The sequence below is a fragment of the Polychytrium aggregatum genome, assembly GCF_025602895.1.
Source record: "Polychytrium aggregatum strain JEL109 chromosome Unknown BJ171scaffold_15, whole genome shotgun sequence".
Lineage (NCBI taxonomy): Eukaryota > Fungi > Chytridiomycota > Chytridiomycetes > Polychytriales > Polychytrium > Polychytrium aggregatum.
In genome coordinates, this window is record NW_026516217.1 from 783,041 (window position 1) to 809,761 (window position 26,721).

Sequence of the window (26,721 nt, forward strand, 5' to 3'; positions counted from 1 at the left end):
GTCTGCCAGCGTGACCGGCTCTGTGCTCGGGCGGTGGGTCTGGCTGGCTGCCCCTCGATGCTGTGCTGTTGCCTCGCCCAGCAAGCTGCTTGCAAATCCACTGTTCGGTCAGCGAACAGTTCACTCGGTGGGAACACAGGTGAGTTTGACACTCGTATATCTCTGTTTGTGTCTGGCTGGGGATATTCATTGTCACCCACCAACAGCACAAATCGCACCACAGCACAAATCGCCCCCTCACCCAGACGAAGAATAATCTGTCCGCAGACCAGGGACAGGCTCGATTTGGTCTCTTGGACAGAGGTTGCTGATGATCTCGGACACCAGCTCTGACTGGGTCGTCCCCCAACAGCACATCTTGTGGGCATCATCGAACACACAAGTGAGACGAGCCGCTTGCTCAAGTGCAATCTTGCAATCGTTGTTCGTCGTTGGTTGGGAGCACGGTCTGGAGATTCACTATCCCTCCGAACAGTGCTGTCTCGCAAGATCACCGAGCGAGCGCTGCTGTCGCCGATGCTGATCCGAAGGCTTGGCGCAATAGACACCGCCCCATCGTGGATTCTGGTCCGAGCGATACAGGCCAAGCCAGATCTTCAGCCCGGATACACTCATCAAGGGCCACCAGCTCTCCAGTGTTCCAGCACATCAAGGCGGCGCTCAGTCCTGAGTCCCCTGCGTTTTTACGCAGTCGTTGACGACCTTCCCAAGCTCCTGAAGCGAGAGCACAGAACAACCCTGGTAACTTGGATGATCATGTGTATTCAGGATCGAAAGGCGCGTGCTGCAGATGATATTGTGAACACCATGAGTCTCGGAATATTGACTGTTGCAGTTGTGACATCTCAGTTTCGAAACGACTGCTTCAGTTGCTGGCAAATATTTGATTCCGGGTTGAGTCGCGTCAAGATTGATATCATTCCCGATGACAGCCCCACAGCCAAAAAGTCCTCATCTGCGATATCCGGGGGTGGAGAGCGGTTAACACACGGCTGAGAGCGTAAAAATAGTTTCAAACGCATCACTGTGTCGCTTGCTATGATTAGAGCACTTCCATCCCAAGATGGCGTCGGTCGTGCGCATTCATTCTGTTGAACCTCGAGGTGTTTGCGACATTACACACCTGGCGAGAGCGCCATCGCGCAGACACTGGCTTGGAAGGTAAGCGACTCCTCCTGGACGACTTTGCCGATCTTTGGATCGAATACCTGAATCTGACGCAGCCAATAAAACAGGCCATCAATATCTGTCTTTGGCAGACCACACTCGCTCATGCCATAGGTGTGCTTCGCCTACCACTCCGTTGGATCCGCCAGTGAGAAGGACATTGCGAGTCTTCATCCAAACGGCACAGTATGTGCCATAGTTGTCTTCTTCGCTCAATCCAAGGATATTGTCTGATCAAGTGTTCATCAGTTGACCGGGTCACACCGGGAGCGGGGCAGGCGGCAGCATCCACCGGATGAGAAAACTGATCGAGCAGAACTGCAGCCTCGAGCCCCTAAAGTCCCAACCACACTTCAGCCAGTTCGGCGCAAGTGAGAGCGAGGACATGCTGCTGCCGTTTCAAAGTGGCGTCGATGACACTTACTTTCGCCCACCACCGTATACGACGGAGGGAACTCAATTATTCGTTGGGGAGACACCTCTGCTTCGACGGAAGACTTGGCCTTTGCAGCCGATGATCTCTCTCTTCTGGTCGCAGGCTTTGCATTTTTTCGCTCAGGCGTAGTTTCTCCAGGAGGAGACTTGACCTCTCCGACGGAGGACTTGAACATCCGGATATCGAATATTTTGGTTTCATAGTTGGTCGCCGCGCTGTACACAAACGACGCACATGGACTGTACACAGGCGCTTCTGAGTATGGAATCTCGATTGCCAGCAGCTGTAGCAGCTCCAAGCACATATGCACCGAAGGCATACCTGAAGCCGACGGTATTGACGTCCAGCTGACCCGTGAATGCCTCCATGACGATAGCGAGCTTGTGATCCGTGTCGAGGATCCGCAGCTTGTGTTGGCCCACTGCATGATTAGAATCACTGGTTCCTACAGCAAGCAGCCGCCCTGGAAATGACCTGTGTTAGCTGTACATTGATATCCCATCTAAAAGGAGCAAGACGCTCGTCTAAGAGTGTCACATCTACCCCGAATAATCCCCCCTCTCCCAGTTTGCACCATATATTACACAATGCGACGTACCCTCGCTTGACATGCTCATTGACGAAACGTCCGCGTCAAGAAGAACGTACGCATGATCTTTGTTGTCAGAGCCCCAGCACTTGATCTGGCGATGGAGTCAAAGTGCTCTGTGTGAGCGCAAGCGATCAAATGGCTGATGGTGCTATGTCGTCCATCACATTCGATAGAACCCGCTCTGTTGCATGCCCGTTACCTTTGCTGGAGTGCATGATTCCTTTGACTCGCCTCGTACTGCGCTATATCCAGCAAACAGGAGGCCGGAGCTTGCAGCACAGCCAAAAAGCAGATCGGTGACCGCCGATCCAGTGGAACTGTTGCCAAGATATGCATTAGTCAAATGCGTAACATTGCGAGAATACGAATGGGACTCGAATCCGCCATGGCTCCTCAACATCAACATCAACATCAACATTCTCTGCTCAGTGACGTGCTTGCTCAGTTGAATATAGTGCCACGGCCAAATGCATTTGTTTGAGGATACCGTGCGAGGCTCTGACTCCCACTCAAACTTACGATGGGCTATGACGACACTGCTTGGTGAATGAGGTCATTGTGCCGTCTGTCGGAGATAACACATAGAGTCCCCCGAGTTGAGTGCCCACGGCCAACAGCGGCCTGTTGAGACTGTCGACTTCGTTGGCAGCTAGCCGGACGATACTGGGCTCGATGCCTTGGTGGCTGGTTGCTGTGAATCCGAGAGACAGACGATAAGACGGAGAGCTTCTGAATTGGACCACGGCCCAGACGCAGCCCAGCTAGAGACTCGCACATCTCTGTGCGCCCACGTAGAATCGGGAGCTGGAGATTCTTTCGCATGAGGATGCCATTGTCACGGTCGACAGCCATGTGCGGCCCTCGTAGCCCAAACCTACCTGGCAACTTCCAAGAATTGGTGTTTGTCCGTCTTTCGGTATCCCAAACCATGACCCGAGGGTCATTCTGCGATGTGCTGATGACATATCGCGAGTTGTGCGCAAACAATAGGTCCGATATCGTTGCGTAGGGTTCTAGAGGGCACGCATGGGTTGTCAGAGAGGCTTTTGGCGGCTCAATGCGAGCAGCTTGCGAGGATGCGCGCTCGAGAAATCACACTCGCTGGCCCGAACAGTCGTCAGATGGGCATTCGCTCGGGCAGCCGCGCCATTAACGCCCTGCCCAGACTCACTTGGATTTATGGAGTTTGGCTCCTGAATCTCGGTATAGTGTCCTCCAAGTGGGTATCTTTGGCCTGGGCACGTCAAGGATGCAATGTTTGTAGGTCATTCAGCGTGCAAGTTCTTGGAGCGACCACCGATCGGGTTGCTTATGTGCCAATCTTGGCTGCTCGTGTGGCGGGAGGAGGGCCACATGCTGATGGAAAACCTAATTGTTGGACCGCCAGATTTCTTGCACGCCCCCTTCCTTCACTGGCTCATAATTGCAGCTGCAGGGTCGTGCTCAACTAGTTCCCGTGAAGACAGTACCTCGACTGATGTTTCCAAAAATGATATTTTCCGAATCGCTGGAAAGGTGGCCAATCACCAATCGAAGCGGTTGATCCGGATCCGTCGAGAACTTGATATCGGTGACGCTATCATCGGACCCTCTGAACTCAACAAGGTGCCTCCACGTTTTGAACTCGTGGCTAACCCTCTGTACAAACGAAGATCATAGGATATCGTGAGTGCTTGAGATACTTGCTCATAGGTTCCGTATCCTCCGGTCAACTTGTCAGGGGCTTCGGCAGTAATCGCGGTGGCCCCGCTTGATCGGCGGGTGCTGGCTTGTGCCTTGGTGCCCCCCCCCACCAACACGTACCTGACGTAGCAAGCTCGACTGCACATAGGAAAGGCAGGACTCGGCCTGCCTCATGACGGACAGAGCACCCTTGTTGTACATGAGTCTGTGGTGCTGTTGTATCATGTCTGTGGAGACAAAGTGTTGTCAAGAATGGCTGCATGTGTGTATATGGCTGGAAGGAGACAACGAGCGTGTCTCGGCCAGCACTCAGTGCAATACCATCAAAATATGATGCGATGCGACGCGATGCAGAGAACATCGACACAAGCAGCAAGAACACTGACCGACTACAGGGACAGGCACTGTGGGAGTTGGGGTTTGATCCATATCAAGGGTGAAGGCCGATTCTTTGTCAGGGGTATCGTCATGGACATCATAAATCAAAACCTCGGGTATATCGATTGGAAATGGCTCCGTGGCTCCCTGGCGGCCAAGCAAAACGGATGGTGGTAAGGCTATCTGAGCTCTGATACCTGGTTCGTTAAACTCACTCGCCCTCCCCCGCCCACCGAATACACCTCGGTCAAGAGATAGAACGCATGCCAGAACACAATCGATTCCCAGTAAAGTGCCATAATATATAGATGAGCACTACTAACAGATGTGGGGGAAAGTACTTTCTTGAGCCGGGTTAGAATCGATCGTGATAATTTTGGCACCTTATGGTCGTTCAAGCCGGAAGTCTCTGATCCGTTAGAACTCGGCGGTAGCAGTAAAGATTGGCAGTCACTGGGGCTCGAGAGGATGGACAGAGGTATATATGATGGCGATGAAAGCGATGGCAGCGATGTCACCAGCCGCGGCGGCAACGATGGCAAGGATGATGACGACGTCGAGGGTGGCGACGATGTTGGTGGTAAAGAGGTTGGTGGCGAGGATGTCGGTGGTGAGGATGCTTGTGGTGACGACGGTGATGGTGGAGACGGCGATGGTGGAGATAAAGACGAAAGGAATACCGGTGACAGTGATAGCGATGGCGATAGCGATAGCGATGGCGATGGCGATGGCGATGGCGATGGCGATGGCGATGGTGATGGTGATGGTGATGGTGATGGTGATGGTGATGGTGATGGTGATGGTGATGGTGATGGTGATGGTGATGGTGATGGTGATGGTGATGGTGATGGTGATGGTGATGGTGATGGTGATGGTGATGGTGATGGTGATGGTGATGGTGATGGTGATGGTGATGGTGATGGTGATGGTGATGGTGATGGTGATGGTGATGGTGATGAAATCGATGGTGGCGATGGTAGTGACGGTGTCGGCGATGGTGGCGGAAGGGATTGAAGAGCTGGTAACGGCGGCGACGATAGTGGCGGAAGCGATAGAAACGAATACGGAGGTGGTGGTGGTGATGGCGAAGAAGAGGGTGGCAGAAGCGACATAAACGAATACGGCGGCGAAGATGGCGACGACGACGGTAATAGTGGCTTTGGTACGGGACTTGCAGAGCCTTCGGGCTGCTCAAGCCGTATACGCTTGAAGGGTGGGCTTTGTACGAGATCGATGATTGCAACCGCTGAGTGCAGGCTTGCTGGCAAATCCTCACTTGGATCGTGATAATCGTGATATAATCGAATCGGGGCAGCAGCGTCGCCAACTTGAGCTGCGGGTATGTGCTCGTTATGGCTGCAGCTTCTCGAGTCCTCTGGATTTCTCAGAGCACCATCGATGCGTAAGCTGGGCACAGAGCCGATCTGGATGATCTCGAGCTGTTCAGTTGAAGATCCAGTGGCCTGATCACGGCCCTCGCTGACGGCTATGCTCGAAGATGACCCGGCAACCTGCCCGTTGGAGTAAATGCTGGGCATCTTGCCAGAGATATCATCCGAGAGCGATGGCCAGGACTTGTGCGCTGGCGACTCTCGATCGAGCTCGCCAAAGCCCCGCTTGCCCTGATGGGTTCGGAGTATATCCAAGGAAGAGCCAAACGGGAAACTGCCTGCATATGGTCTTTGCGAGACGCTTCTGGGAATGCTGGCCGGTCGGTCTTCAGTCGGAACGCTCGATGACTCTTTGCTCGGTAAATGTTTTGGCGGGGCGCCGGATGAATGGCTCCCAAGTGGGGTTCCATAAAATATGGCAGACAGAATGTCCTTGGATGTAATTTCGGATTTGACGTTGAGCTGTTCATGCTGTGGCGAAGCGTCAAGCGGAAAGGACGACGCAGAGCCCGGGCGCGGGTCTTCGGTTGATATGGAATCGATGCCGACGGACAGCTTCTCGCGCAACCCCTTGACCGCTTGGGCAATAAGCTCACTATTGCTCTTTGGACGTGCCGTCTCTGTCTTTGGATCGGGCTCATCATCCGATAATGTGAGATCAAACACAGGGGTTGTCTTGCGACTTGGTCTGGAGCGGCGGGCAGATTCGGCGTTGCTGGGACCGGCTCTGCTCGACGCAAAGCCATCGCTGTCTTTGTCCAAATCAATCACTATGGATTCCCACATGAGGGTTGCTTGCGGGCGCTTCCGCAGGATGCGAAGGGACGTGCTTGCGTTGGTCGGACGCAGACGGGCACGACCAGGAGCGGGGAAGATGGACAGGCCTCCCAAGCCAGATCAGCAACAGAGCTGATCATTGTGGCCGAGACGCGGTGTGCGTCCTCGCCCGAGCGAGACCGAATAGCGTGGCCTCTCGCCCAGCACAGCTCTCGGTCCCGCAGACAGAGCGTGTGGGGCACATCGTCTCATTCCGACAAACAGTGTAGTCGCATCGTATCATGCACCCGGTCAAGTGGGTCGAGTCATTTCCCTGTGTGAGGGAGATGCATGGAGTGAGTGGGCACGACAGGGACCAACGAGCCGCTGCAGATGCAGTCACTGCAGGTCAGAGCAAGAAGACAGATCTCAAACGAGGGAGGAAGACGCAGGGCAAAGAGCAATATCGCCGCAAGACCTTGGCGAGCGGATTATATATCAAAGCCGTCCACAAGCCATCCGTGTGTGAAAGTGTCCCGGTTCAATAGGCTCGCAGATATAACAGATGAAGACAGCAGAGTCTCAAGGAAGTTGCGAAGACATCAGAGGCCCAGGCAAGTTGGTATAACGCTATATTCAGGAAAACACTGGACACCATCCCACTCCCATTTCGGCAGCGTAATATGTGATGTCTAACGATGATCACGGTGCTCTTGGACGCTGAAGTGGATGCAGCCCTGGGCAGACAGTGGATCAAGGCATGGAATCGCAGTTCCGGTGTGAAGATCGAGGTGATTGGTGTGTCCAAGGCCAAGGAATAGCGACAGCCTTGACTCAAAGTAGGCCGGTCCCGCTTCATTTTGGATACGTTGTATTGATTTCAAGGGGTTCATGAATCACAAGAATGTTGACTCGCCAACCAGGCCACATGGCCCGGAATCGGCCACGAATCGGCCACTCTGTCGTCCTGGGCTAATACGTCGCAGTCCCGTTGATGTAGTTGTTGGCAAGATCAATGACACGCGAGGCCACCAGCTGTCCGCTCGTCAGCCCCGCCTGGATCGAGAACGGGTACTGGAAGCCCCCGCGGACCTGCGATTGAGTAGCTGCATCAAGGGCATCCGCCAGAGTCTTGTATGATAGGATGGTCGTCTTGGCTGGCACCCGTCCAGGCTCGACCCGCGATGAACCTGGTCGGAAGGTGAAGCTCAAGCCTAACCGATTTGATCGGGTGACGTACTGCAGTACCTCGACAGCCGCGCTGGAGAAGGCGGCGTGGTCCGAGACAAACTCGGGCGAGCTTGGAGTGAGTGAGTCGCTGGCGGCATATGGCACAAAGTCCTGGCCAAAGATCGCAAGTGTGCCCTTGAAAGGCCCGCCCCAAGCAACAATGGGCTGGTTTTTCAGGAGAGTGCGGATGCTGGTAATTGGCCGGGCCGAATCCAGGGCCCGCTTCATGTCCCAGGCGGCGATAGCGGCGTCGTGCACTGGTTTTTGTTGGCCCGGATGATGGGCAGGGTCAGAGCAAGCAGCAACATGATCCATCCATCCGACCCAGCGGCGGAGAAGCCCACAAGGAAAATCAGTCTCTCATGTGCAATAGAACCAGAGCCTTACATGCATTGGACAGATACAAGAACATGACCACATCCTGCTTCAGAGTGTGGCTTTGCTTGATGGCGATATTTTCGGCAAACAGCGTCCAGATTGCCGGGAGCGTGTGGGCTGGTTCATTGGGCCCACCCCTACCGAGTGACCGAGCGTCGTCGTCAATAGTGACGAACCGTGGGTGCATGTACCATGCAGAATCAATTTCAGATGCTCTTACGACGCCAACGTTGACAACCATGGAGCAAACGACCGCCCTTCGGAAAGGCTCTGTTCTGCAAAGGTGAGCGACGACCGGGCCCCTGCGGGGTTCACCCGCTGGTGATGGTGCCTTACCAAAACTCAATTTCCATCTTCTGACCGTCGGTCAGATTGGCGCTGTAGGCAATCATTTGCTGATTGAGCAGGGCCAACTCGGAGTCGCTCGGCCGCTGGAGCGCAAGTCGAGTGGATCCTGGAGTTTTTGCCTCCGAGTTGAGCGGGCTGAACGGCCGCACCAAGCCCCAATGAGAGGTCACAAAGACCTGGTCGTCCCACGCCCCATAGTCGCCGCCAAGGGGCAATCGCAGAGGCTGCCAGCGGTTGGCAAACACGTTCTGATGTAAATGATTCGGTGAGTAATGTGATGGTCGATATGCCTGCGATCCCGTTTGGGGAACTGTGAATCCGCTGGCACAACAATGCACAGCTCCTCGGCAGCTGGTCGAGCCTGGCAGAAGCGTTACAGCGATTGCATCTGGCATGCGATGCGTCGCTGCAGATGCCAATCCGAGCCCAGCATCGAGACTTACCACACTCGGAAGGTTCATAGACGTATACAGGGTGTAGTCCGAGTAGTTGCCGAATCCACCCTGGGAGCCAAGTTGGTTGGAGCAATCGAGGTGACGGAGTTTGAGAACCCGACGGGCAACTTCCTGGCCGACATAGATGCCATTGGCCAGCGCCTTGCGCCCCAGCCTGCTGGCGTCCCGGATGGCTTGTGAAGTTTCATAGCGCACTTTGAATGCTGGGGCGCAGCCCGGAAACAGGTCGACCAAGACGGTATATGCAGCAGCAGCGAGGGCGACACTGCGGAAGTTGGAGCTCGACGACAGCTTGGAGCAGTTGCACTGAAACGGCACCATGACAGGGTCGAACACCGCATACGAGTTGTAGATGGCGGTGTTGAGGATGGCCAGCGCGCGAGCCACAACAGTGGGAGGTATTTGCTTGTTCAAGACACAGTTGCGGAGCTCCGAGTTCCAGTTGACGCTCTCGGATCGCTGATAAGTACCGGCCGGACTTGGCGCTGTCGGGATAGAGCGATGTAACCGGGGTCGGGGTGTTGCCTGAGCTTGAGCATAGGAAATAAGCCCGAGGACCACGACAAGACCGAGAAGAAGGGCCGGCAGTCTACGCATGGCTGCAGCAGCGGGAATGTGCTTGGACGATGGGGGACGCACGTCCCGCGAGGCATGGGGCTCGGCCTCGGTCTTATCGCTGCCGGGGCTGGCGCCATTTCGGCCGCGAACATGAAGCAGATCGCTTCTGGCACAGCCAGCCGCCCGCCAATTTTGTTTTCCCATGCCCCGCCGAACTTTGGGCAGCGCGGCCAGTATACCTCGCGCTTTCCAAACAAGCGGCGCTTGGGGATGCCTCGGGGAGACCGCCATGGCGGGGCCATGTGCAATCGTCTGCAATCATCTGCAATCGTCTGCAATTGGTTGTCGTGAACATCGTTGCGGTCCCGGGGCATCATTCGCAGTGGACTGCAAGCGAGCACACCACCAGCCGTGCTTTGGTCTGCAAGGACAGCTGCTGCCGGCACTCAAATGGCATCCGGGGTCTGGGCCTGCCTTTCGGTCGCCTCTCCCTCGGTCACATCCCTCATCCGGCGCATCCCCTCCAGCAGCATAGGCGAGCCATAGCGAGCCCAGCACCCGCACAGCGCCACAACCACAACCGCCACAACCGCCACAACCACCGCTCTGGGCAGCATCGGCACTGCTCAGATCCACCATTCCTGCATCCAACAGCGATCGTATGGCCTACCCGCCTGCTCGCTGTGTTGCGGCCCTATTGGGCTGCTTGTCGCCGCCCAGTCTGCGTGTGGGGCGGCAGTCAATCCGGGCTGCATCGAGATTCCCACCAACCCACCTTCCGGGTAAGTGCCACCCCTTGATCTCGACCGACACAACCAACATGACCAACATGACCAACATGACCGACATGACCAACATGACCAACATGACCAACATGACCAACGTGCCCCGCAAACCTATCCCGCCTCTTGACGCTCGGTCCGCTCGCTCTTGCAGATACTGCTCTGATCTGGCTGGTGGCCAGATCCACATCCAAGTTGTCCAGAACCTGAGCGGCCGGGCCATGGCCGGCCAGTCCTTCTCCGATTTTTTGACGGTCCTGCACCAACTCGAGGACTACTCTGATCCATTCTGGGTTGGATCGACAGCGCCGATGCAGGCAGTCTTTCGAGGCTATTGCCAGGACCCATCAGTGCCATACACAACAAACGAATCGGTAAGCGGCCGTGTCTCTGGAGCCTCGATGCAGGCCTGTCGGCCATCTGTCTAACCGTCCTTGCACAGCAACCCAACCAGCGGATATTCCAATACCATCTCCGGTACTTCCGGGATCATATCTGCCACTATGTCGTGCGCAAGTCGTCGTCGCTGTGCACACAGCCCGAGCTGTCGTGCGATCCGCTGCCCACCTTTGCGCTGCGAGACTCTGTCTGGCGGGCGCTCGACATCATCAACCCCAGCTGCCGCGTCAGCGACCTGGACGTCCGCAATCTCTCCTCGGCTCTGTACACGATACCCACGTTGGACGACATGTTTGTGCAGGACAGGGATCTGGCACTCTGTTGGTTTCTTGCCACCACCAACCCGTTCCGGGATCCCCGAAACGACTCTGTCCAGCGCATCGGCAGTAGCGAGAACGACACATGCGGTATGCAACGCAATACAGCTGTATCCCGCGGGCCGATGTCGTGGCCCGGTGGGTCTGCGATAGCGGCCCAAGACGGGATTGTTGGCCCGATATGAGACTCACCGTTCGCCTGCCCCTCTGCCCTCTATAGGATTCGTCGACTACCGCTCCACCTTTAGCCTTGGCTCGTTCACAGGTTTCCCTGGGGACCTCAATCGATCCCACCTGTTGTGCTTGGACAGCCCGCAGCTCCCGCGGTATGTCAAGGGCCCGTGCTGTCGAGCCTTTCTCGCAAGTGTGCTCCAAAACACCACCGCGCAGCTCGGCAACTCCAAATCGACCGAGCTCTACGAGCACCAGCGCAACATCGTCATCACTGCGGCCAGTCTGACCGGGGCCGTGATGCTCGTCGGCGTGGTCGTCTTTCTGGTGAACAAGTACCGATCTTCGTGGCGGCGGCTCAAAGAGGTGAGCGTCCAGAAGGCCAGTGCCGAGCTGGCGCTCATTGAAACCACCAGCCAGCCCGCCCCGGAGGCCTTCACCAAGAAATGGGTTGTCATCAAGCCCTATCAGGCCGTGCGCGAGGACGAGATCGACCTCCATGTCGGAGATATCGTCGTCCTCATGAGCGTCTTCAACGACGGTTGGGGCCATGTAAGTTCCATGTGCCGCAGCCGCATCCGAGCATGGCGGGTCGATCATGCCCATCAGTGGCGCTGCGGTCGGTCTCGATAATGCTCGACCCAAGACATTGCAGCCAGGTTGTGCCGGCCGGTGCGCCGTGGTCGATCCGGTCGATCCGGTCGATCTGGTCGCATTCTCACCGTAGCGACATCTCTCGGCCGCATTTAGGGCCTCAACGAAACGCAAAACACCGTCGGCACCCTGCCGGTCATCTCCTTATCGCCGTACGGACGGATGCCCTCAACCTCATCATGGGCCTCTTCAACCTGTCTATGAACCCCCCCCCTCATTTCGAGAAGAAGCGCCCGTAATCTACCCGTCCCCCATCATGTCTACCTCTTGCTGCCAGTTCCAAAATAGAATTATAGAACATTGGTACAGCGAACCGGGCCGGCTGGATGGACAGCGTTCGCCAATCAATGGTTTGGCATATTGTGGATGATATCCGCTGCAACCGAGGAGCACACCCCTGGACACTCGCGCAAAGCCGAAGCGCACAATGTCCATGTGCTTGGCAGTGCAGATACCGAGAGTCTGGCTGATGGGAAGCGTAGATCTTTGGGATCCGCATAAGGAAAGTGGCCCTCGGCCTCAAACCCGGGAAAGGGAGTGCGTGGTGGCGGGGGTGGCTTCCCGATGCGTTTCATGAGCACTGTAATATTAACACGAAAGGAGGAACAAAACAGGGGAACAACGACCCAGGAATCTAATTAAATTAAACTTCGAATCCAACGCACTTGAGGACGCGCATGATGTTGGTGGCGCCGGCAGTCTCTTCGATGATACCGCTGGTGACGACAACCTATAGGACCGAGCAGGCGGAGATCGAGAGGTCAGAGGCACGGCGTACAGCTCGTGGGCCAGGAGGTGGTGGTTGCAGTGGAAAGGGGCTTACCGGGTCGCCGCGCTGGGCCATGCCCATCTTGACACCCCACAGCATGGCGCGGTGGATGAGGTTCTCGGTGCCGGCCATGGAGTCAACAAGGAGAGGGTAAATGCCGCGCAGAACCTGGCACTGACGGGCTGTGGGACCACATGGAGAGACGGTGTGAGTGGCATGCTTGGCCAGACTGCAGTGCAGCCAGCTCAGACGTTGGTCACGATGGCGGAGATTGCATCGAAAGCCGCGAATGTCACGCAGCACGTACCAACTTGGGCGTTGGCGGTGATGGCCAGGACGGGGGCGATTGGGCGGTACTTGGCAATCGAGAGGGCGGTGTTGCCGGTCTGGGTCAGGACAATGATCAGGGTGGCATGGACATCCCAGCTGGTCTTAACGGCGCTGGAGGCGATGGCCTCGGAGACGCTGATGGGCAGGCGGATCTGTCGTCGGAGAGCCGGGTACAGCTCCGAGTAGTTGATGTCGAGCTCGGCCTCGCGGCAAATCTTGGACATCATCTCGACGGCAGCAACGGGGTGGGCGCCCTTGGCAGTCTCGCCCGAAAGCATGACACAGTCGGAGCCATCGAGGACGGCGTTGGCAACATCGGTGGCCTCGGCACGGGTGGGGCGGGGGTTGAAGATCATGGACTCAAGCATCTGGGTAGCGGTGACAACGGGCTTGCCGGCGGCATTGCACTTGCGGATCATCATCTTCTGGAAGCGGGCAACCTGCTCGACGGGGATCTCGACACCGAGATCACCACGGGCAACCATGATACCGTCCGAGGCAGCGAGAATCTCGTCAAAGTTCTCGATGCCCTCCTGGCTCTCAATCTTGGAGATGATCTTGATGTTGGTGCCGGCAATCAGCATGCGGATCTCGTGAACGTCGGCAGCCTTGCGGATGAACGAGGCAGCGATAAAGTCGATGCCCTGCTCGACGCCAAACTTGATGTCGGAGGCGTCCTTCTCGGTGATGGCAGGGAGATCGACGGGGTTGCCGGGCAGGTTGACACCCTTGGTTTCGCCAAGCATGCCGTTGTTCTGGATGGTGCAGTGAACCTCGCCGGTTTCTTCGTTGACCTCATCGACCTTCATGCCAATGAGGCCGTCGTCGACAAGGATCATGTCTCCGGGCTCGACGGTGCGGGCGAGGGAGCTGTAGGTGGTCCAGACCTGGGTTGCGTCGCCGAGTCTCGAAGTGTCGTTGTGGAAAGTGAACTTGTTTCCGGTAATCAGCTGCACATCCTTGCCGTCGACAAGCTTGCCAGATCTGGGAGGGGAGGATTCGTTGGTGAGCGCCACGACGCAGACGCTGCCGCAGCCGCACCCTGCTGCAAGACGAGGTACTGTTTGCACGAGCACCTACCGAATCTCAGGGCCCTTGGTATCGAGGAGAATGGCCACGGTGCGGGGGTTCTTGCACGAGGAGAGGTACTCGCGCAGGTTCTTGACGGTCTTCTCGTGGTACTGCAGTCGCCAAAGCACCAGACAGTCAGCTCGATGTCTACACGCACAGGCAAGCAACCAACGCCCACAAAGCCAGAGCCGATCGGCATGGCTCATTTTGCGAAGATTCACGCGCCCAAGAAAATGGAGCTGACGGCGACGGTGTCATCGTGTCGCACGAACAAAGACATGCACAGCCGATAACACAGCTACGTCAGCCAGGGGCCGCCGCGCACACGTTACTCACCTCGTGGGTACCGTGCGAGAAGTTCATGCGCATAACACCCATACCAGCCTCGATGAGCTTGCCCAGCATCTCAACGGACTGAGTCTTGGGTCCTGCGAAGCATAGGAAATGCGATTGGAGATGCGATTGCAGCAGACGACGGGTCAGCAAGTGATTGCGAAACGGCAGTCGAGAAGGCCGACAACCCTTGCCCTGCGATAGCCCCTCTGCAACAATCGCGCGGCGCAGTCCCCAGGGGCGAGATCTGCAAAGCTAGGGAGTGACTCACCAATGGTGCAGATGATCTTGGACTTGATCTGCACAGGGTGGTCGAGGTAATTGTCGGTCATGGCTGAAGGATAGATGCAGTGTCAGCGGCGGCGACTCGGCAATACGGCCTGGAGACGGAGCGGCAGCGTTCTGGAGCAGCGTTCCGGAGCAGCGTTCTGGAGCAGCGTTCTGGAGCAGCCCAGGTGGTACGCAGGCGAACGCAATCCAGTCATCCGCAAGCACCAGCAGACCACCAGCAGACACCCCAGATCATGGATGGGCACGGCGTGGCGACAGACGAACGGGCGTGCTGGGCGAGGCAGCGACATTCCCCCACCCTCCTCCGGCAACAAACAGCAGGACGAGACGCACCTGGATGTGTTCGAACGCAGATGCAGATGCGATGCAGATGGCGACGAGGGTGGACGGGGGGGTGAGGCGGAGGTAAATGATCGCCCGGCGGCTTTATAAGATCGGGCGAGGAGCGAGAGCGGCGAGAAGCCAGCCCCTCTCGCCCGCGGCTCTCGCTCGCAGCTCTCGCTCCTCGGCTGCGATTTGGGGCAATATTCGGCCAACAGCAAGCGCGCGCGAGATAGGGGCGGTGACACAGCCGCCCACAGAGACTGTGGCCGCAGCACCTCTGGGGCGTGCATGGCTCGATCCGGATGCAGCCGCCCGGCTTATCGCGGTCGCACAATCGCCCCGCCGCGTCGCACAGGCCTCTCGCTATCGGCGCGAGGGGGGTGGTGCGTGTCGTGTGCGGGCTGCCCTGTTGCCGGCCAGCAAGGCTGCCTGTGTGCGCCCAGGCCCCATTCGGCTGCCGCTGTTGCTATCATTAGTGTTTCTGCTCTTGCTGCTGTTGCCGCTCTTGTTGCTCTTGCTGCTGTTGCCGCTCTTGTTGCTCTTGCTGTTGCTCTTACTGCTGCTCTTGCTGTTGCTCTTACTGCTGCTCTTGTTGCTGCCAGCCACCATGGCCTTGCTGGGGAAGACGGGTGCTGTGGGGGGTGCTTGTGTTGGCTTGTCGCCGCGGCCATGGAGGGAGCCATGTTGGCACCTCCAGCGCATCTTTTTTTCCTTGGCGGCGCCAGCCAGCGTGCGGTGTCCATGGTCGGGGGTGGACTCTCGCCCTGGGTCACCGCTCCATCGGGCCCGGACCCGCCCTTGACCTCACACCGAGGTGCATTGCATCTGCACTCGGCCCATATTCGGTTGGTGCTCGATATGCATTCGATGCGCGCTCCTTCTGCTCCGATATCGCGGCTATGCTGGCGATGGCGATGGCGATGGCCCTGCCCTGGGTGCCCCAGAGAAACCGCTCCAAGAGTCGTTGGCCATGTCGCACCACAGCGCGCTTTCCCTCTCTCTTCCCCGACCCATGTCGCGCTGTCCCACCTTCGCTCTGATGCCAACAACGATCTGGGTCCGGCTCCGGGTCTGTGCCAGATGCGAAACAGCGGACCGCCATCGTCGCTGCACCAGGAATCGCTCGGTGTCCATGGACGTCCGGTCTATTGCCATCCAGTGCTGTTCATTTATCCACATCTATTCCTCAGATCCAAACGAAAACAGTCCCCCGGCCGAGATGCTTTCTTCCGCAGGTGCCTGTGCCATCTTGTCCCAGAGGCTCGGCTTGCTCGGCTTGCTCGGCTTACTCGGCTTGGGTTCGCTCGACACATCGATGCTGCAGCGCTCGAGTCTCGCTTCGTGCTGGCGCAGCAGGTCTGGGCGGTGCTCGCGCAGTTTCTCGGTGAACTTTTCGTAGAGTCCCTCGCCAAAGGCACTGCCCGAGACTTGCTCGCGCCTGTCCTTCAGGAACTCCAGAACCTGTCCCAGATTCTCGGAGGACACAAAGTTTTGGGTGATGGCGATCGAGTCGCTCATGTTCATCACACAGTGCCACCAGCCTGTCCAGAGTATCGACAGAGGCCATCGTGTAGTAAATGCAAGGCAGTCGCAAAGCAGTTGGTCAGCCCATCGGGTACTCGGCCATGCCACTTTGCCAATCCCATCACATGTGCCTCTCGGCCTGGTGCTGCTTACCGCAGGGTACAAACAGAATCTCGCCAGGTCGGCAGACGCACTCGACTGGCCGGTACGGTCCTGCTTTGGTCTCCTCGTAGTGGTTCAGGAACCTGTTGGAGATGGTCCGCATCCTGTCAGCCACTGGCAGGAACAGGCCTTCGGATACATCTTCACGGTGATTCCACCACTGATTTCCTCGCAAGCGGCGCAAGTATCGTCTTCCGGCATGATCTTGGATGCGTGATCAATCTCCAAACTGTCGGCTTCGCCCACTTGGAGACTGAATGTACACCCTTGAGCTCGACTGCTTCACAAAAACACCACAAAGCTTACCATTCTGTCAGTGACAGAGGGGATGTCACCTCGCTGCCGTCCTCGCTGGGCATCACCCCGGGAGGAGGGAGCTCAGGCGGATATAATATCCACTATCGGAGCAGAAACAGCTGTGAATGAGCGGTGGAGCGCGATATGGAGCTGCCTGCGGAGCACTACCAACCACAACGGCAAATTCATCATCTTACCTTTTTCTCTCCCTTGATGACAGCATTCCAGGCACTCGCTGTGGAAAGCCGCGAAAGCCCCCCCCCCAAAAAAAAAGTAAGTCAGCGGCGAGTCCATGTGGGATTTGGCGACGCCAAGGCCATACTCGGCAAGGCGGTGCTTGGAGAGCAGAAGCAAATCAGCGAGCAACGCAGAGGGATTCATGGGCAGTCATGGGTGGTCTGCCTGTTCCCACAGCCTGGGGGAGGGGTGTTTCAAGCACAGCCAATGGACTAATCGCACAAAACACACAACAACTGACCGCCCAGGTAAGGTCCTGAACCTATCCCACGAACGGGCCGCAATGGTGCTTTGTGATGGCTGCATCGGCACACGCACTACTCACTCGAATTGGGGTCCACATGGAAGGTGCTTCCCGACCGCTTGGGCCCGATGATCAACCAGCGATAGTCCGGTCTCTGGTCTCCAAGCAAGGCGAAAAAGTCTTCCTTGAAGATCGCGGGCACTTCATAGTCTTTGGCCAGGGCCGAGCCCTCGTCCGCGAACTTCTTGTCGAACAGATAGAGCGGCGATTCTTCCATGCAGCTGCGGGCGTACTGGAGGTAGTCTTTGAACTCGATGTCGACTGCTTCGGCACGGAACACCCGGTCGCCGCAATGCTTGAGGATATAGTCGTTCGACCACTTGTGGAAGGCAGGCCATTGCGAGGCCACGTTTTTGATGAGAACGGGCTTGTTCGGGATGAGATAGTCGTTGCGGAACTGCTCGTAGGTCAGCTTGGTGCGGTGGTCGATTGTGTCGACTTGGATGCCGCACAGGTCCTCCAGCGGAACGGTAGCGCACCGCCAGGCCGCAAATAGGTAGTCCGAGAAGATGCCGGCGCAAGAGATGGGTCGCTCGAGAACGAAACGCTCGGGTGCCTTCATGTACTTGAACGTCTGCTTCCACGTCGTTTGGAACTGGAAGCTTCCCTTGAACTCACGGACCACCAGCGAGCGCCAAATCTCCTCGTGGTGGATGAAGCAATACAGCGCCGGCGATGCCTGACACAGCCGGCCGAGGGCCTCGCCGTCGAAATAGGTCTGGAAGACGGTCACGAGCAGATCGTCGGGCAGGACGGTAAAGTGCCCGAGTCCGCGGGTCCGCCGCTCCGGGACGTTGGAGAAGAACATGTTGCCCATCGGCTTGATCCCATACGGATGCGGGCCGAGCGACAGGGCATGTTTGGCAGCCGTTGCGGCGCCTGTCCGGGCCAGTCGTTTGATCTTGCGGGCGGCGCCGCCGGTACCAGTCCCGGTGCTGGCGACCCTCTTGCGCTTGAGGAAAGCGGTGCGTTGGCTGTGCATGGCAAGGTTGAGTCCGGATGTACGTCGTCGTCGATGTACGTCGTCGTCGATGCCGCTGGACAGGATGCTCTGAATCCGGGCGTCGGAGACAGTCGAGTTGCGTGCACGATCGGCTCGATCCTCAAAGAAAGCCGTGTCCCCGTGACTTTTTTTCTGCTGCAGCCCTGACTCATGGTGTGTGGTCGGCTTGGGCAGCGAACGGTGCGAGCCATTGTTTTTCGTTCCAACACGCTGCAGCGGAGCACCGCAAGAGGATATGTGCTCGAGAGAACTGCACCGAGTGCGGCAGCGCATGCTCTCGAGCAGAGAGCAGTGTTCATAGCAATATGGCGCACAGCAACACACCAACGAACCGGGCTCGCGGGATACTGCACATTCAGCCAAGTAGGAGCCCGCACTCTCTCCCAAATCCACGTCAAGCGAACGAAAGAGCGAGGGAAACGGGGGAGGGAAAGGCACATCTTGGCTCATCAAAGCAGAAACGAAAGAAATAATCCCCCACCCGGAGCAAAGCAAAGCAACACATGGGCGAGGAAGGAGGGGTCAACACGCTGGATGAGGACTGGGTGTTCCAAAAAGAAGGGCGGGCAATGAATGTGCAGGGTGAGGTGGGTGGAGAGAGGGCCCAGGATCGGCCATCGGGATCGGCCGTCGGTATCAACCCTCGGGATTCGTGAGCGACTTCTCTCGCGCCTGTTCCAGCAGCGAAATCCACTCGCGCATGGATACCTCCGACTCGGCGCTCAGGACGATCGTCCGGGCATTCTCGGCCAAAATGACCTTGAAGCAGAAGGGGCGATTCCGATTGACTGGGTCGATGGCAATGATGTCGATAACCGACTGCAGAGGAATGAGCCGGCGAACAACATACTCCTACAGATGTACGGTGTGTACATACGAGGTCGTAGTGGTTAGTGCCGCCGCGATACTATGCAGCCTTGCATGCACCGATTGTCGGCGAACACGGCGCTGACAGAGGGACATTCTCCCCCCCTCCTGGTTTCTCCGATAGCGCTCATCCCTGTGCTATCGTACCTTGGCATCTTTGTATATGATGAGGTTGTGGTTTCGCAAAACAAACCATCGGCGCTTCCAGGCTTGCTTGTACTTGGTGCCCTGCTTGTCGAGATAGCCTTGACACAGCACCACGTCGCTTTCCATGTAGCCCTGGTCCATGGCGGTAGTGGTGGACTTGGACTTGGTCGTGTCGATGCCGTCGTCTTCCTCCTCACTACTCATCACGCCTTCAGCTTCAGGCTCAGCACCCATGACCTTGGCACCCTTTGGACTTGACGCCGTGGGCTTGGCCGACGACTCGTCAAACTTGACCACGCCGACAAGGCGAGACGGATTGGATGGGGCGTAGGGATGCGAGGCGCTGGGAGTCAAGACCGGAAACGATCCGCTCGGCGGCTGCGTCTGCGTCTGCGCTTGTGTCTGCGATTGCACTTGCGTCTGCGATTGCACTTGCGTCTGCGATTGCACTTGCGTCTGCGATTGCACTTGCGTCTGCGATTGCACTTGCGTCGGCTGCGGCTGCGGCTGCGGCTGCGACAGCGACAGCGACAGCGCAGGAGTCTCCTGGCCGACGGTGTCGGTGACTGACACACGCGAGGTGGGGTTGGCCAGGATCGACACAATCGGTGCTGACTGATGGTTGGCCCGGGCCAGCATCACGGATGGCGTAGAGGCTACAGTCAGTATCGACTCGGGCGTCGACGTTGCGTTCGATACGAGCGAGAGCTGGTCATTCTCTCGGCCCTCGGATATAGACATATCCAGGTTTCGGGACAGGATAGGCGCCGCAGGAACGGAAAACGTCACGATCCCAGACGACTTGACTCGGGTCAGCCCGGGCTCAAGGTCGGGCGACCGTGCCGGCGACGGAGTCGATACCGTATTGGGCCGATTGGACAAGCTCGACGAAACGGTATCGCTAAACTTGACTGCCGGCAAGCTGACACCGCGAGGACGGCTGGCCGATCGGGCGGTCGAGAGGCTTGTGTTGGACTGGGCCGCCGATGGTTGCGACTGCTGCACATGGGTCAGCCGATGGGCCTCTCGGATGGCCGCCAGCCACTCGTCGAGCTCTTGGCGAGAGGGGCATTCGATGTAGTAGGTTCTCTGACGAGTGACGACCCCAAAGACGAAGTCTCGGCGGTTCACCTGCACCTCGGCGATGGCATGGACATCCTCCATGTTGATGACGGTCAGCAACTCGTACTCCTGCGAAAGGAATCGTCATGGGTCAGGCAGACAGTCCAAGGCTTCGCATCAGCATCACTTGCCGGCTCCTTCCCCACACCGACAACAGACCCGGACAACAGACCCGGACAACAGACACCAACCGCACCACGGCGTGCCAGTTGGTGACGACACCGATTGCGAGAGCCATCCCTTACCCGCTCGTCCTTGTAGTACGCCAACCTCGTCGCCCGCAGAACGAACCACCGCTTCTTCCAGGTCTTGCGCTTCTCGCGACGCTTCTTGAGGTATCCGCTCTTGAGGACTTTTTCGACCTTGAGGGTCTCCAGGCCTGCAATCGTGTAGTCGCCGTCGGGGTCCGAGTCGTATCCCGAGGCGTCGTTGGGGTGTTGGACCGCTGGCATCTCGGCCCCGTCCTCGTCTTCCTCGTCAATGCCGGGTCTGGAGGCACTGGCGGGGACCGTTCCCGAGAGTCTGGTGTCCTCTTGGTCTTCAGAGTCCGAGAACGGGTAGATGATGAGCGGGTGCGACAGGGCCTGGAGAATGAGGAGCATATAGATACGAGTCAGCGAGGCCGGGACAAGTCGCGGTGGAGATAGGTTTACTGAATCGGGGGCTGATGCCAGGGGTCAGAGACACTCGATCGATGGGACCATAACCCCGTCCGCTCTATTGCAGCGCTGCTCTCTCGGTATGCTCACGCCACCAGGGCAGAGAGCTGTGCTGCCCGACGAGCACTGCAAGCGGAATGGACGCTGCAGAGACCGCCCATGCCTCCCGACGCCAGGCTCAGAGAAGAAGCAAAGAAACAGGGTCTCGCCTTGCTGCCGGCTTGGATGGATGAGTTGCCGCGGACCGGCGATTGAATGATTTCAGTCATGCGATGAGGCTGGAGCCACCGGGCCAGGAAGAGGAATGAGACGGCCTTGAAGCCTGCGCAAGAGTGGGGAGGTTTGGTCTGGGCGATGGACGAGGCAGATGTGCGGATCGATGGCAAAGGAATGAGGCCGATCAGAGGTCAAGCTGCTTCGAGGCGGGCGGCGGTGGTGGATGGGCGTCTTGGCCGGGCTGACGGAGCAATGTCCGCCCTTTGGGCCAGCAACAGACGCCATCACACATCGAGAGTGCTCCGATTCACCCGTGCAGACCCAGACATGTTGCCACCTTCCAGATCGCCGTTTCGTCGAGTGTCTGTGATGTCCAAGGCAGGCACGCACAATAGAGTACGCTATCGGGGCTAAAATCAAAAGAGACTGGCCAGATGTATTCAGGACACTACTCTCGAAACCACCGGATTGTCAACGGAGACTGGCACGCAATCCCATGGCCTGCCCACCGGGGCCTACGGATCACTATCCCGTCTCGTCTCGAACAAGCTGAATTCAGCGGCTTCCTCCGGCCTGGGCGGCCCCTTAGGCCCTGCAGCTCTCTCTCTCACCCTCTCTATCTCTGGACCCACTCGGTCGCAGGAGCTCCTCGAGCGCCAAACGAAGAAGAGGGGAGGGAGAGTACCAGAGCCATGTGGCGGCCAGAACAGTCTCGCTCACTCAAACCCAGCGCCGCTTGTCGCCGAAAAGAAGAGGCTCTGTCCGCTGATCACCGAGTTGGAGACGCTCCTGTTTGGAGAGGGTGGCACCGGCGGCTGGGACTCGATCTTCTTCGAGAATGTGATGCTGGTGCTCTTGGGCCGAGTAACGACGTGGGGAGGGCTGTAACCGCCGCCGATGTTGGCCAGGCCCTTGGCACCCTCCGACGACGACGGCACCATTGATAGGGAGGTCGTCTTGGAGAGAATTGGCACAATCGTCGAAGCCGGTCGGGCCACGACTGAGTGCGGGCTGCTGCTTCCTGGGCTGGGCTCGGAGGGGCCGAAGCTCTTGCGTCGTGCGTCATAAGTGCCGGTGGAATGGGTAGTCGGGCTGCTGCAGACATGGGCGGGCGAGCCGTTGCTCGATAGTTCATTCGACGGGGTGCTGTCCTCCCGGGTTGATGACGATCCAACTGACTCGGATGGATTGAAGCTCTCTTTGGACTCTTTCTTCTTGCGAGCCGACTCCTTGAGCCGTTCCCATCGGTCTTTATACTGAAGCAGATCGCATAGTTGGTTAACATGTGCGTGGATATGGATGCCACTGCTCGGCCCCGGCATCCACATCGATCGCCACACACAATGAAAGGATTGCTCAAAGGCGGTGCTCCAGAAGAGTCCGGGATGTTCTACATGCCCGCGCATCACCTACCTTGTTCATCACCAGTGTCTGGGGGGGGGCATAGCGTCAAAAGATGATCGATGCGCATCAGTCAGTCAGTCGCACAGCAACCAGACTATCGAAAAAGGCCAACGCGATACAGTGCGCCCAAACAATGCAGCGACACATGAAAGCTAACCTGCGCCTCGTTCTCTTGCTTGCACTTTTCGAGCTCGGCTTCGAGTTCAGCCACTCGGGATTCTAGAGACAGTCAATGGCCGTCAGCCGCGGTGGCGGTGCAGATAGTGCTAGAAGTCGAATTGTCCATATGCATGCCAGGCTGCACCAGATACTTTCATGCGGAAGCTTACGCAAGTCGGTGTCCATGGGATCGGTCATGGTGCCAACATGTTTGCCAGAGGCCGGGGTCGAGTACTGGCGAGAGAGACCAAGAGGGCTCTGCTTATACCGCTTGGCTTGCTTCTGGACGTCCTGGCGGAACTGGATGATGCTGTTGCGGAGAACACTATTCTCTTCCCACGCCTGGAGATATACGCAACGATGTGGTTGGTCAGGCTTCGGACAAGAACTCGCTGGGCGACATCGACGATCCGCACGGCCGACCAGGGTACCCTCTGTGGCGATATTCAGCCACCAAGGCGGCGCGAATATTCTTGGGCCATTCACAGTCCGTGTAGATCTCGACTGGCAGCCAAAACTTTGGAGAGTCGGCCAGCAAGTATGAGGGCCCTGTGGCGAGCCTACCTTCTCCATAACAGCCAGACGCTTTGTCAGCGCATCGATTGTCGTCCGGAGCTCGTCGTTTTCGGCCATGAGCTCATCCGCGGTTCGGTTTACTGTTGCGACGCTACGTCAAGAAACACTGCTGTGAGTTTCTTCACCCATGAGCGATTGCAGCTGCCGTGTGTCAGTGGCGCGATAGAGACCTTACCTTGGCTTGGTAACAGACGAGGCGGATGTGAGAATGCCTGATGAGAAGGAGCCAGTGCTCTCGACCTTGCCTCCAATGGCCTCACTCGCTCGGCCAACGTCGACCTCAGCGGCTGTGTCCGCGTTGGCAGTTCGGGCCTGCCCAAAGTAGTTTGAGTCGATGGACGCGCTGGGATCGCCAAAGACGACATTTTCGCCTCCGAATCGAGCGGCAGGGCTCGCGCCCGCAAAGGTAGACTGGGGACCGGAGCGCTCATGGTCCGACCCGGCGGGGCTGCTGACCGGAAGGACCGACGAACCGATCTTGTCGCCATTGGGCACCATAAAGTACGAGTTGAGGATGCTTGTGGTCTTCATGGTGTCGGACATATCGCGCGGGTTAGGTTCATGCCGAACACCGTCGGGCGGGTTTCCCCACGATGAGTCTGCGCGGCATTAAACGAAGTGATGTTAAAGCTTGCACTCAAGCAGCTCGCCGGGGGAGGACAGCTCGGGTGCGAATGGTGAGGAAACAGAGCATCGCGATGAATATGCGATCAAGGGTATCTGCGTGATCATGGCGGGGCTAGAACCAGCATCAATCCTGAAGATGCATGTGGTGATAGACTCGGCCAGCCAGCCAGCCAGCCAGCCAACCAGCCAACCAGCCAACCAGCCAACCAGCCAACCAGCCAACCAGCCAACCAGCCATGCAGACCTACCTTGGTGCGCATACTCGGGGATGGTTTGTTGATACTCGAGCGGTGCAAGGGCAGAGGAAGGAGGAACGGGCGCATTTGCCGACGGAATTGGAGCCGTGGCAAATGCTATTGGTCCGGTGATCGAGACCTTTTGAACCAAACTCTCGACAACGTCCCAAAACTTGTTGAAGGGATCCTCTGGATCATCGTCCGCGTCCTGGTGCCATCAACGTATATCGTATCAGACTATCTCGTATCAGACCGTCTCGTATCAGACTGTGCGCAAAGACTAAAGTGAAGACTACTTGATTGCCCTGGCCAATTCACCCGACGGATTCCACGGGCAGAGATTCGTCCATCGGGGCACACAGCCAATCCGTCCAGCCGGGTTCCCACCCCGTTGGAGATCGTACGTCTATCCTCCTTTGCAGATTCGCTTGCAACTCACATTCGCCTGGCTATTCATGATAAAGTAGCTTTTCTCAATCGACCGTCGCCCGGCCTCGGAGGCATCCAGAGACTCGACAGGCACCGTGGCTGACAGCCAAGATTGTCGCAGGCGTCGTGTTTGGTGGTGGTTTGGTCCGTTTGTTGCAGCATGCCCAGAGTTTGTTTGTTAGTCAAGCGCAAATGGCCGGCAGTTGGAGAATTATCAGGAATACAGATTCAAGCCCAGTTCGGCGTTAGGAAATGAATGTTGAGAAACTGAATGAGACCGTATGAGATGGCTCGATGCGATGCCGTCATGAGACGCCATGCGAAGCAATACAATACAATACAGTACAATACAATACAATACAATGCTATGCTATCCTATGCTATACAATGCTATGCTATGCTGTCGTGCGCAACGACGCAGAGGCCGATCCTGCCTCGTATCTCACCCCGACGATCGTCACGGCACCGTCGCTGATCAATGCAGGGACTCGGGCTTACCAGGAGCTGGATTAGACAGCACGTAGCCTGCTGCGGGACTGCCAGTGCCGACGACGCCCTGTGAGTTGCCGAGGATGCTGCCGCTTTCCTGGCCCAGGAAGTAGTTTCGGGATCCATAGAGATCGCCATCACTGGGTCCTGAGTTTGCGGGATAGGCTGCCAGCGGCGAGGCTGTCTGAGGGAGGTGTTGGCTGTGGGATCCGACGGTACCCTTCATGGACGATGGTGTCGTTCGCTGGTTCAAGGATGGAATATGAGGTCGGACGGGAGAGTATTTTGACTGAGGATAGTTTGGGGGGAGTCTAGCGCCGGTGGCCGCAGGCTGAGAGAGCGGTCGCGAAGGCCCCTCGGATGAGAAAGAAGCCGGGCTTTGCTTCGTGGGGGTAATCATTGATGCTGTTCGAGCCTGAAGACGTCGCTGTAACTCCCTCCCTTGCCGGGTATGGTTGGTATACAGTAATTTGAGAGTCTTGATGGCCTGAAAGATTGAGAGCCGGTCAGAAGCGGAGACAGCGGGGGAAAGTATACTGGGAACTGAGGGAAGGAGCCGCAGCGCAGCTCGCAATGACGAAGCGCTCGACGCCGTGCGAGCGGTCGCTCAGCATGAACACTTTGCAGCGGCATGTGCGAAGGCTGTGGATCGGAATGGTCGATCGCAGCGGCTGTGTCGACGGAGGTCAAAGTGGGAGCCTGAAGACAACCCCGAAGCAAGCATGCCATGAGAGCTGACCTCCTGGTCGGTGGTGAAGTTGGTGGCGATGAGGAACTGCTCTGTTTGATGCGGGGGTAAAGGGCAAGATGGTGAGAAGCCGATCAACGCACCCAGGCAGGCCCGGAGGCTGCATGCGCTCTGCGGGACCGCAGTGCCATACCGGCTGCTCGAAAATGAGCCTCCATGGCCATGGAGAGGTTGCCTTGTTCAGCATACTCTTCGGCAGCAGTTGCAAAAGCGTTGGCCTGGAGCGAAGAGACGGTCGATGGCCGATGGATGAGGGGATTAGGATGCAGCTGCAGTGCAGCGTCCCATTTCGGCGACACATGCAGCGGGTCTGGAGGTGATTCACAGCGATCCTGTTGGACAGCAAAGCCAGCGATTCCGGGGCCGTCGCGGGCAAGCGGCCCAGCCGGCAAAGGGACGGCAGACGCAGTAAGCCGACGTCCAGGCCGCAACACACCTTATTGACGGGGCTCTCGTCCATAGCGGGCTGGCGGCGGGTCTTGTGTACTGGGAGGGAGCGAGCGAGGGAAGCAGGAGGCAGGTTGGGGCAGAGGCTGTCCCTCTTGCAACGGACATCCTGGTTCAACTCCGATGGTCCGGCGCCGTCACGGGTCGCGAGGGCCTTCTCGGCGACGAGCCCGGACGACGGCGAGGCCGACGGCTGGAACGAGGCCGACGGACCACAGATCGCAATCCGAATTGCAGTGCCGTAGTCGCAATCTC

The 26,721-nt window shown here is 57.6% G+C and overlaps 8 protein-coding genes across 8 annotated transcripts; 1 reads left to right on the top strand and 7 right to left on the bottom strand.

Annotated features, from left to right (window-relative positions):
- Window positions 1–1,083: 1,083 nt before the first annotated feature.
- On the bottom strand, window positions 1,084–2,752 carry BJ171DRAFT_474381 (uncharacterized protein; the record flags this gene model as incomplete). Its single annotated transcript, XM_053108738.1, has 8 exons — window positions 1,084–1,088; window positions 1,124–1,208; window positions 1,297–1,397; window positions 1,592–1,818; window positions 1,925–2,024; window positions 2,202–2,286; window positions 2,434–2,512; window positions 2,715–2,752. 8 exons carry the CDS (start codon window positions 2,750–2,752, stop codon window positions 1,084–1,086), a joined length of 720 nt encoding a protein of 239 aa, XP_052967528.1.
- A 1,625-nt stretch (window positions 2,753–4,377) lies between these two features.
- BJ171DRAFT_73781 (uncharacterized protein) lies at window positions 4,378–6,625 on the bottom strand. The gene has a single exon (XM_053115873.1). It carries the CDS (start codon window positions 6,431–6,433, stop codon window positions 4,436–4,438), a length of 1,998 nt encoding a protein of 665 aa, XP_052967529.1. The 5' UTR covers window positions 6,434–6,625; the 3' UTR covers window positions 4,378–4,435.
- A 369-nt stretch (window positions 6,626–6,994) lies between these two features.
- Window positions 6,995–9,243, bottom strand: BJ171DRAFT_502183 (phosphatidic acid phosphatase type 2/haloperoxidase). The gene is made up of 4 exons (XM_053110751.1): window positions 8,803–9,243; window positions 8,348–8,607; window positions 8,021–8,148; window positions 6,995–7,890 (listed from the first exon to the last, which is right to left on the bottom strand). The coding sequence occupies exons 1-4, from the start codon at window positions 9,133–9,135 to the stop codon at window positions 7,376–7,378; spliced, it is 1,236 nt and encodes a 411-aa protein (XP_052967530.1). The 5' UTR covers window positions 9,136–9,243; the 3' UTR covers window positions 6,995–7,375.
- A 1,570-nt stretch (window positions 9,244–10,813) lies between these two features.
- BJ171DRAFT_502185 (uncharacterized protein) lies at window positions 10,814–11,997 on the top strand. The gene is made up of 3 exons (XM_053110752.1): window positions 10,814–10,960; window positions 11,091–11,593; window positions 11,792–11,997. The coding sequence occupies exons 1-3, from the start codon at window positions 10,843–10,845 to the stop codon at window positions 11,897–11,899; spliced, it is 729 nt and encodes a 242-aa protein (XP_052967531.1). The 5' UTR covers window positions 10,814–10,842; the 3' UTR covers window positions 11,900–11,997.
- Window positions 11,998–12,248: 251 nt separating this feature from the next.
- BJ171DRAFT_502186 (pyruvate kinase) lies at window positions 12,249–14,872 on the bottom strand. The gene is made up of 7 exons (XM_053110753.1): window positions 14,823–14,872; window positions 14,470–14,532; window positions 14,202–14,293; window positions 13,875–13,975; window positions 12,772–13,778; window positions 12,519–12,646; window positions 12,249–12,425 (listed from the first exon to the last, which is right to left on the bottom strand). The coding sequence occupies exons 2-7, from the start codon at window positions 14,528–14,530 to the stop codon at window positions 12,339–12,341; spliced, it is 1,476 nt and encodes a 491-aa protein (XP_052967532.1). The 5' UTR covers window positions 14,531–14,532; window positions 14,823–14,872; the 3' UTR covers window positions 12,249–12,338.
- Window positions 14,873–15,842: 970 nt separating this feature from the next.
- BJ171DRAFT_502189 (uncharacterized protein) lies at window positions 15,843–18,424 on the bottom strand. Its single transcript, XM_053110754.1, has 5 exons — window positions 17,359–18,424; window positions 16,994–17,031; window positions 16,806–16,897; window positions 16,491–16,582; window positions 15,843–16,354 (listed from the first exon to the last, which is right to left on the bottom strand). Exons 1-5 carry the CDS (start codon window positions 18,317–18,319, stop codon window positions 15,993–15,995), a joined length of 1,545 nt encoding a protein of 514 aa, XP_052967533.1. The 5' UTR covers window positions 18,320–18,424; the 3' UTR covers window positions 15,843–15,992.
- Window positions 18,425–18,495: 71 nt separating this feature from the next.
- BJ171DRAFT_502191 (uncharacterized protein) lies at window positions 18,496–21,541 on the bottom strand. The gene is made up of 4 exons (XM_053110755.1): window positions 21,345–21,541; window positions 20,722–21,060; window positions 19,355–20,545; window positions 18,496–19,192 (listed from the first exon to the last, which is right to left on the bottom strand). Exons 1-4 carry the CDS (start codon window positions 21,402–21,404, stop codon window positions 18,977–18,979), a joined length of 1,806 nt encoding a protein of 601 aa, XP_052967534.1. The 5' UTR covers window positions 21,405–21,541; the 3' UTR covers window positions 18,496–18,976.
- Window positions 21,542–22,067: 526 nt separating this feature from the next.
- Window positions 22,068–26,479, bottom strand: BJ171DRAFT_581132 (uncharacterized protein; the record flags this gene model as incomplete). Its single annotated transcript, XM_053114086.1, has 12 exons — window positions 22,068–22,607; window positions 22,765–22,782; window positions 22,913–22,974; window positions 23,085–23,256; window positions 23,479–23,581; window positions 23,666–24,089; window positions 24,366–24,561; window positions 24,793–24,881; window positions 25,281–25,602; window positions 26,011–26,051; window positions 26,153–26,237; window positions 26,456–26,479. 12 exons carry the CDS (start codon window positions 26,477–26,479, stop codon window positions 22,068–22,070), a joined length of 2,076 nt encoding a protein of 691 aa, XP_052967535.1.
- Between the last annotated feature and the right edge of the window lie 242 nt (window positions 26,480–26,721).

Bases quoted from the DNA above. Each gene is read 5' to 3' on its own strand.
- BJ171DRAFT_73781 (XM_053115873.1), bottom strand. From the start codon at position 6,433: ATGTGGGAATCCATAGTGATTGATTTGGACAAAGACAGCGATGGCTTT.
- BJ171DRAFT_502183 (XM_053110751.1), bottom strand. From the start codon at position 9,135: ATGGTGCCGTTTCAGTGCAACTGCTCCAAGCTGTCGTCGAGCTCCAAC. The intron at 8,608-8,802 runs GTAAGTCTCGAT...CATTTACATCAG, and splicing joins CTATGAACCTTCCGAGTGTG to AACGTGTTTGCCAACCGCTG. The intron at 8,149-8,347 runs GTAAGGCACCAT...GTCACTCGGTAG, and splicing joins AAGATGGAAATTGAGTTTTG to GGGTGGGCCCAATGAACCAG.
- BJ171DRAFT_502185 (XM_053110752.1), top strand. From the start codon at position 10,843: ATGTTTGTGCAGGACAGGGATCTGGCACTCTGTTGGTTTCTTGCCACC. The intron at 10,961-11,090 runs GTATGCAACGCA...TGCCCTCTATAG, and splicing joins TAGCGAGAACGACACATGCG to GATTCGTCGACTACCGCTCC. The intron at 11,594-11,791 runs GTAAGTTCCATG...GGCCGCATTTAG, and splicing joins TCAACGACGGTTGGGGCCAT to GGCCTCAACGAAACGCAAAA.
- BJ171DRAFT_502186 (XM_053110753.1), bottom strand. From the start codon at position 14,530: ATGACCGACAATTACCTCGACCACCCTGTGCAGATCAAGTCCAAGATC. The intron at 13,779-13,874 runs GTAGGTGCTCGT...CTCCCCTCCCAG, and splicing joins ACCAAGGGCCCTGAGATTCG to ATCTGGCAAGCTTGTCGACG. The intron at 12,426-12,518 runs GTAAGCCCCTTT...TCGGTCCTATAG, and splicing joins TGGCCCAGCGCGGCGACCCG to GTTGTCGTCACCAGCGGTAT.
- BJ171DRAFT_502189 (XM_053110754.1), bottom strand. From the start codon at position 18,319: ATGCACAGCCAACGCACCGCTTTCCTCAAGCGCAAGAGGGTCGCCAGC. The intron at 17,032-17,358 runs GTGAGTAGTGCG...GGCTTTCCACAG, and splicing joins CCATGTGGACCCCAATTCGA to CGAGTGCCTGGAATGCTGTC. The intron at 16,355-16,490 runs GTAAGCAGCACC...TACTCTGGACAG, and splicing joins GATTCTGTTTGTACCCTGCG to GCTGGTGGCACTGTGTGATG.
- BJ171DRAFT_502191 (XM_053110755.1), bottom strand. From the start codon at position 21,404: ATGACTGAAATCATTCAATCGCCGGTCCGCGGCAACTCATCCATCCAA. The intron at 20,546-20,721 runs GTAAGGGATGGC...TTCCTTTCGCAG, and splicing joins CGTACTACAAGGACGAGCGG to GAGTACGAGTTGCTGACCGT. The intron at 19,193-19,354 runs GTACGATAGCAC...GTACATCTGTAG, and splicing joins TCATATACAAAGATGCCAAG to GAGTATGTTGTTCGCCGGCT.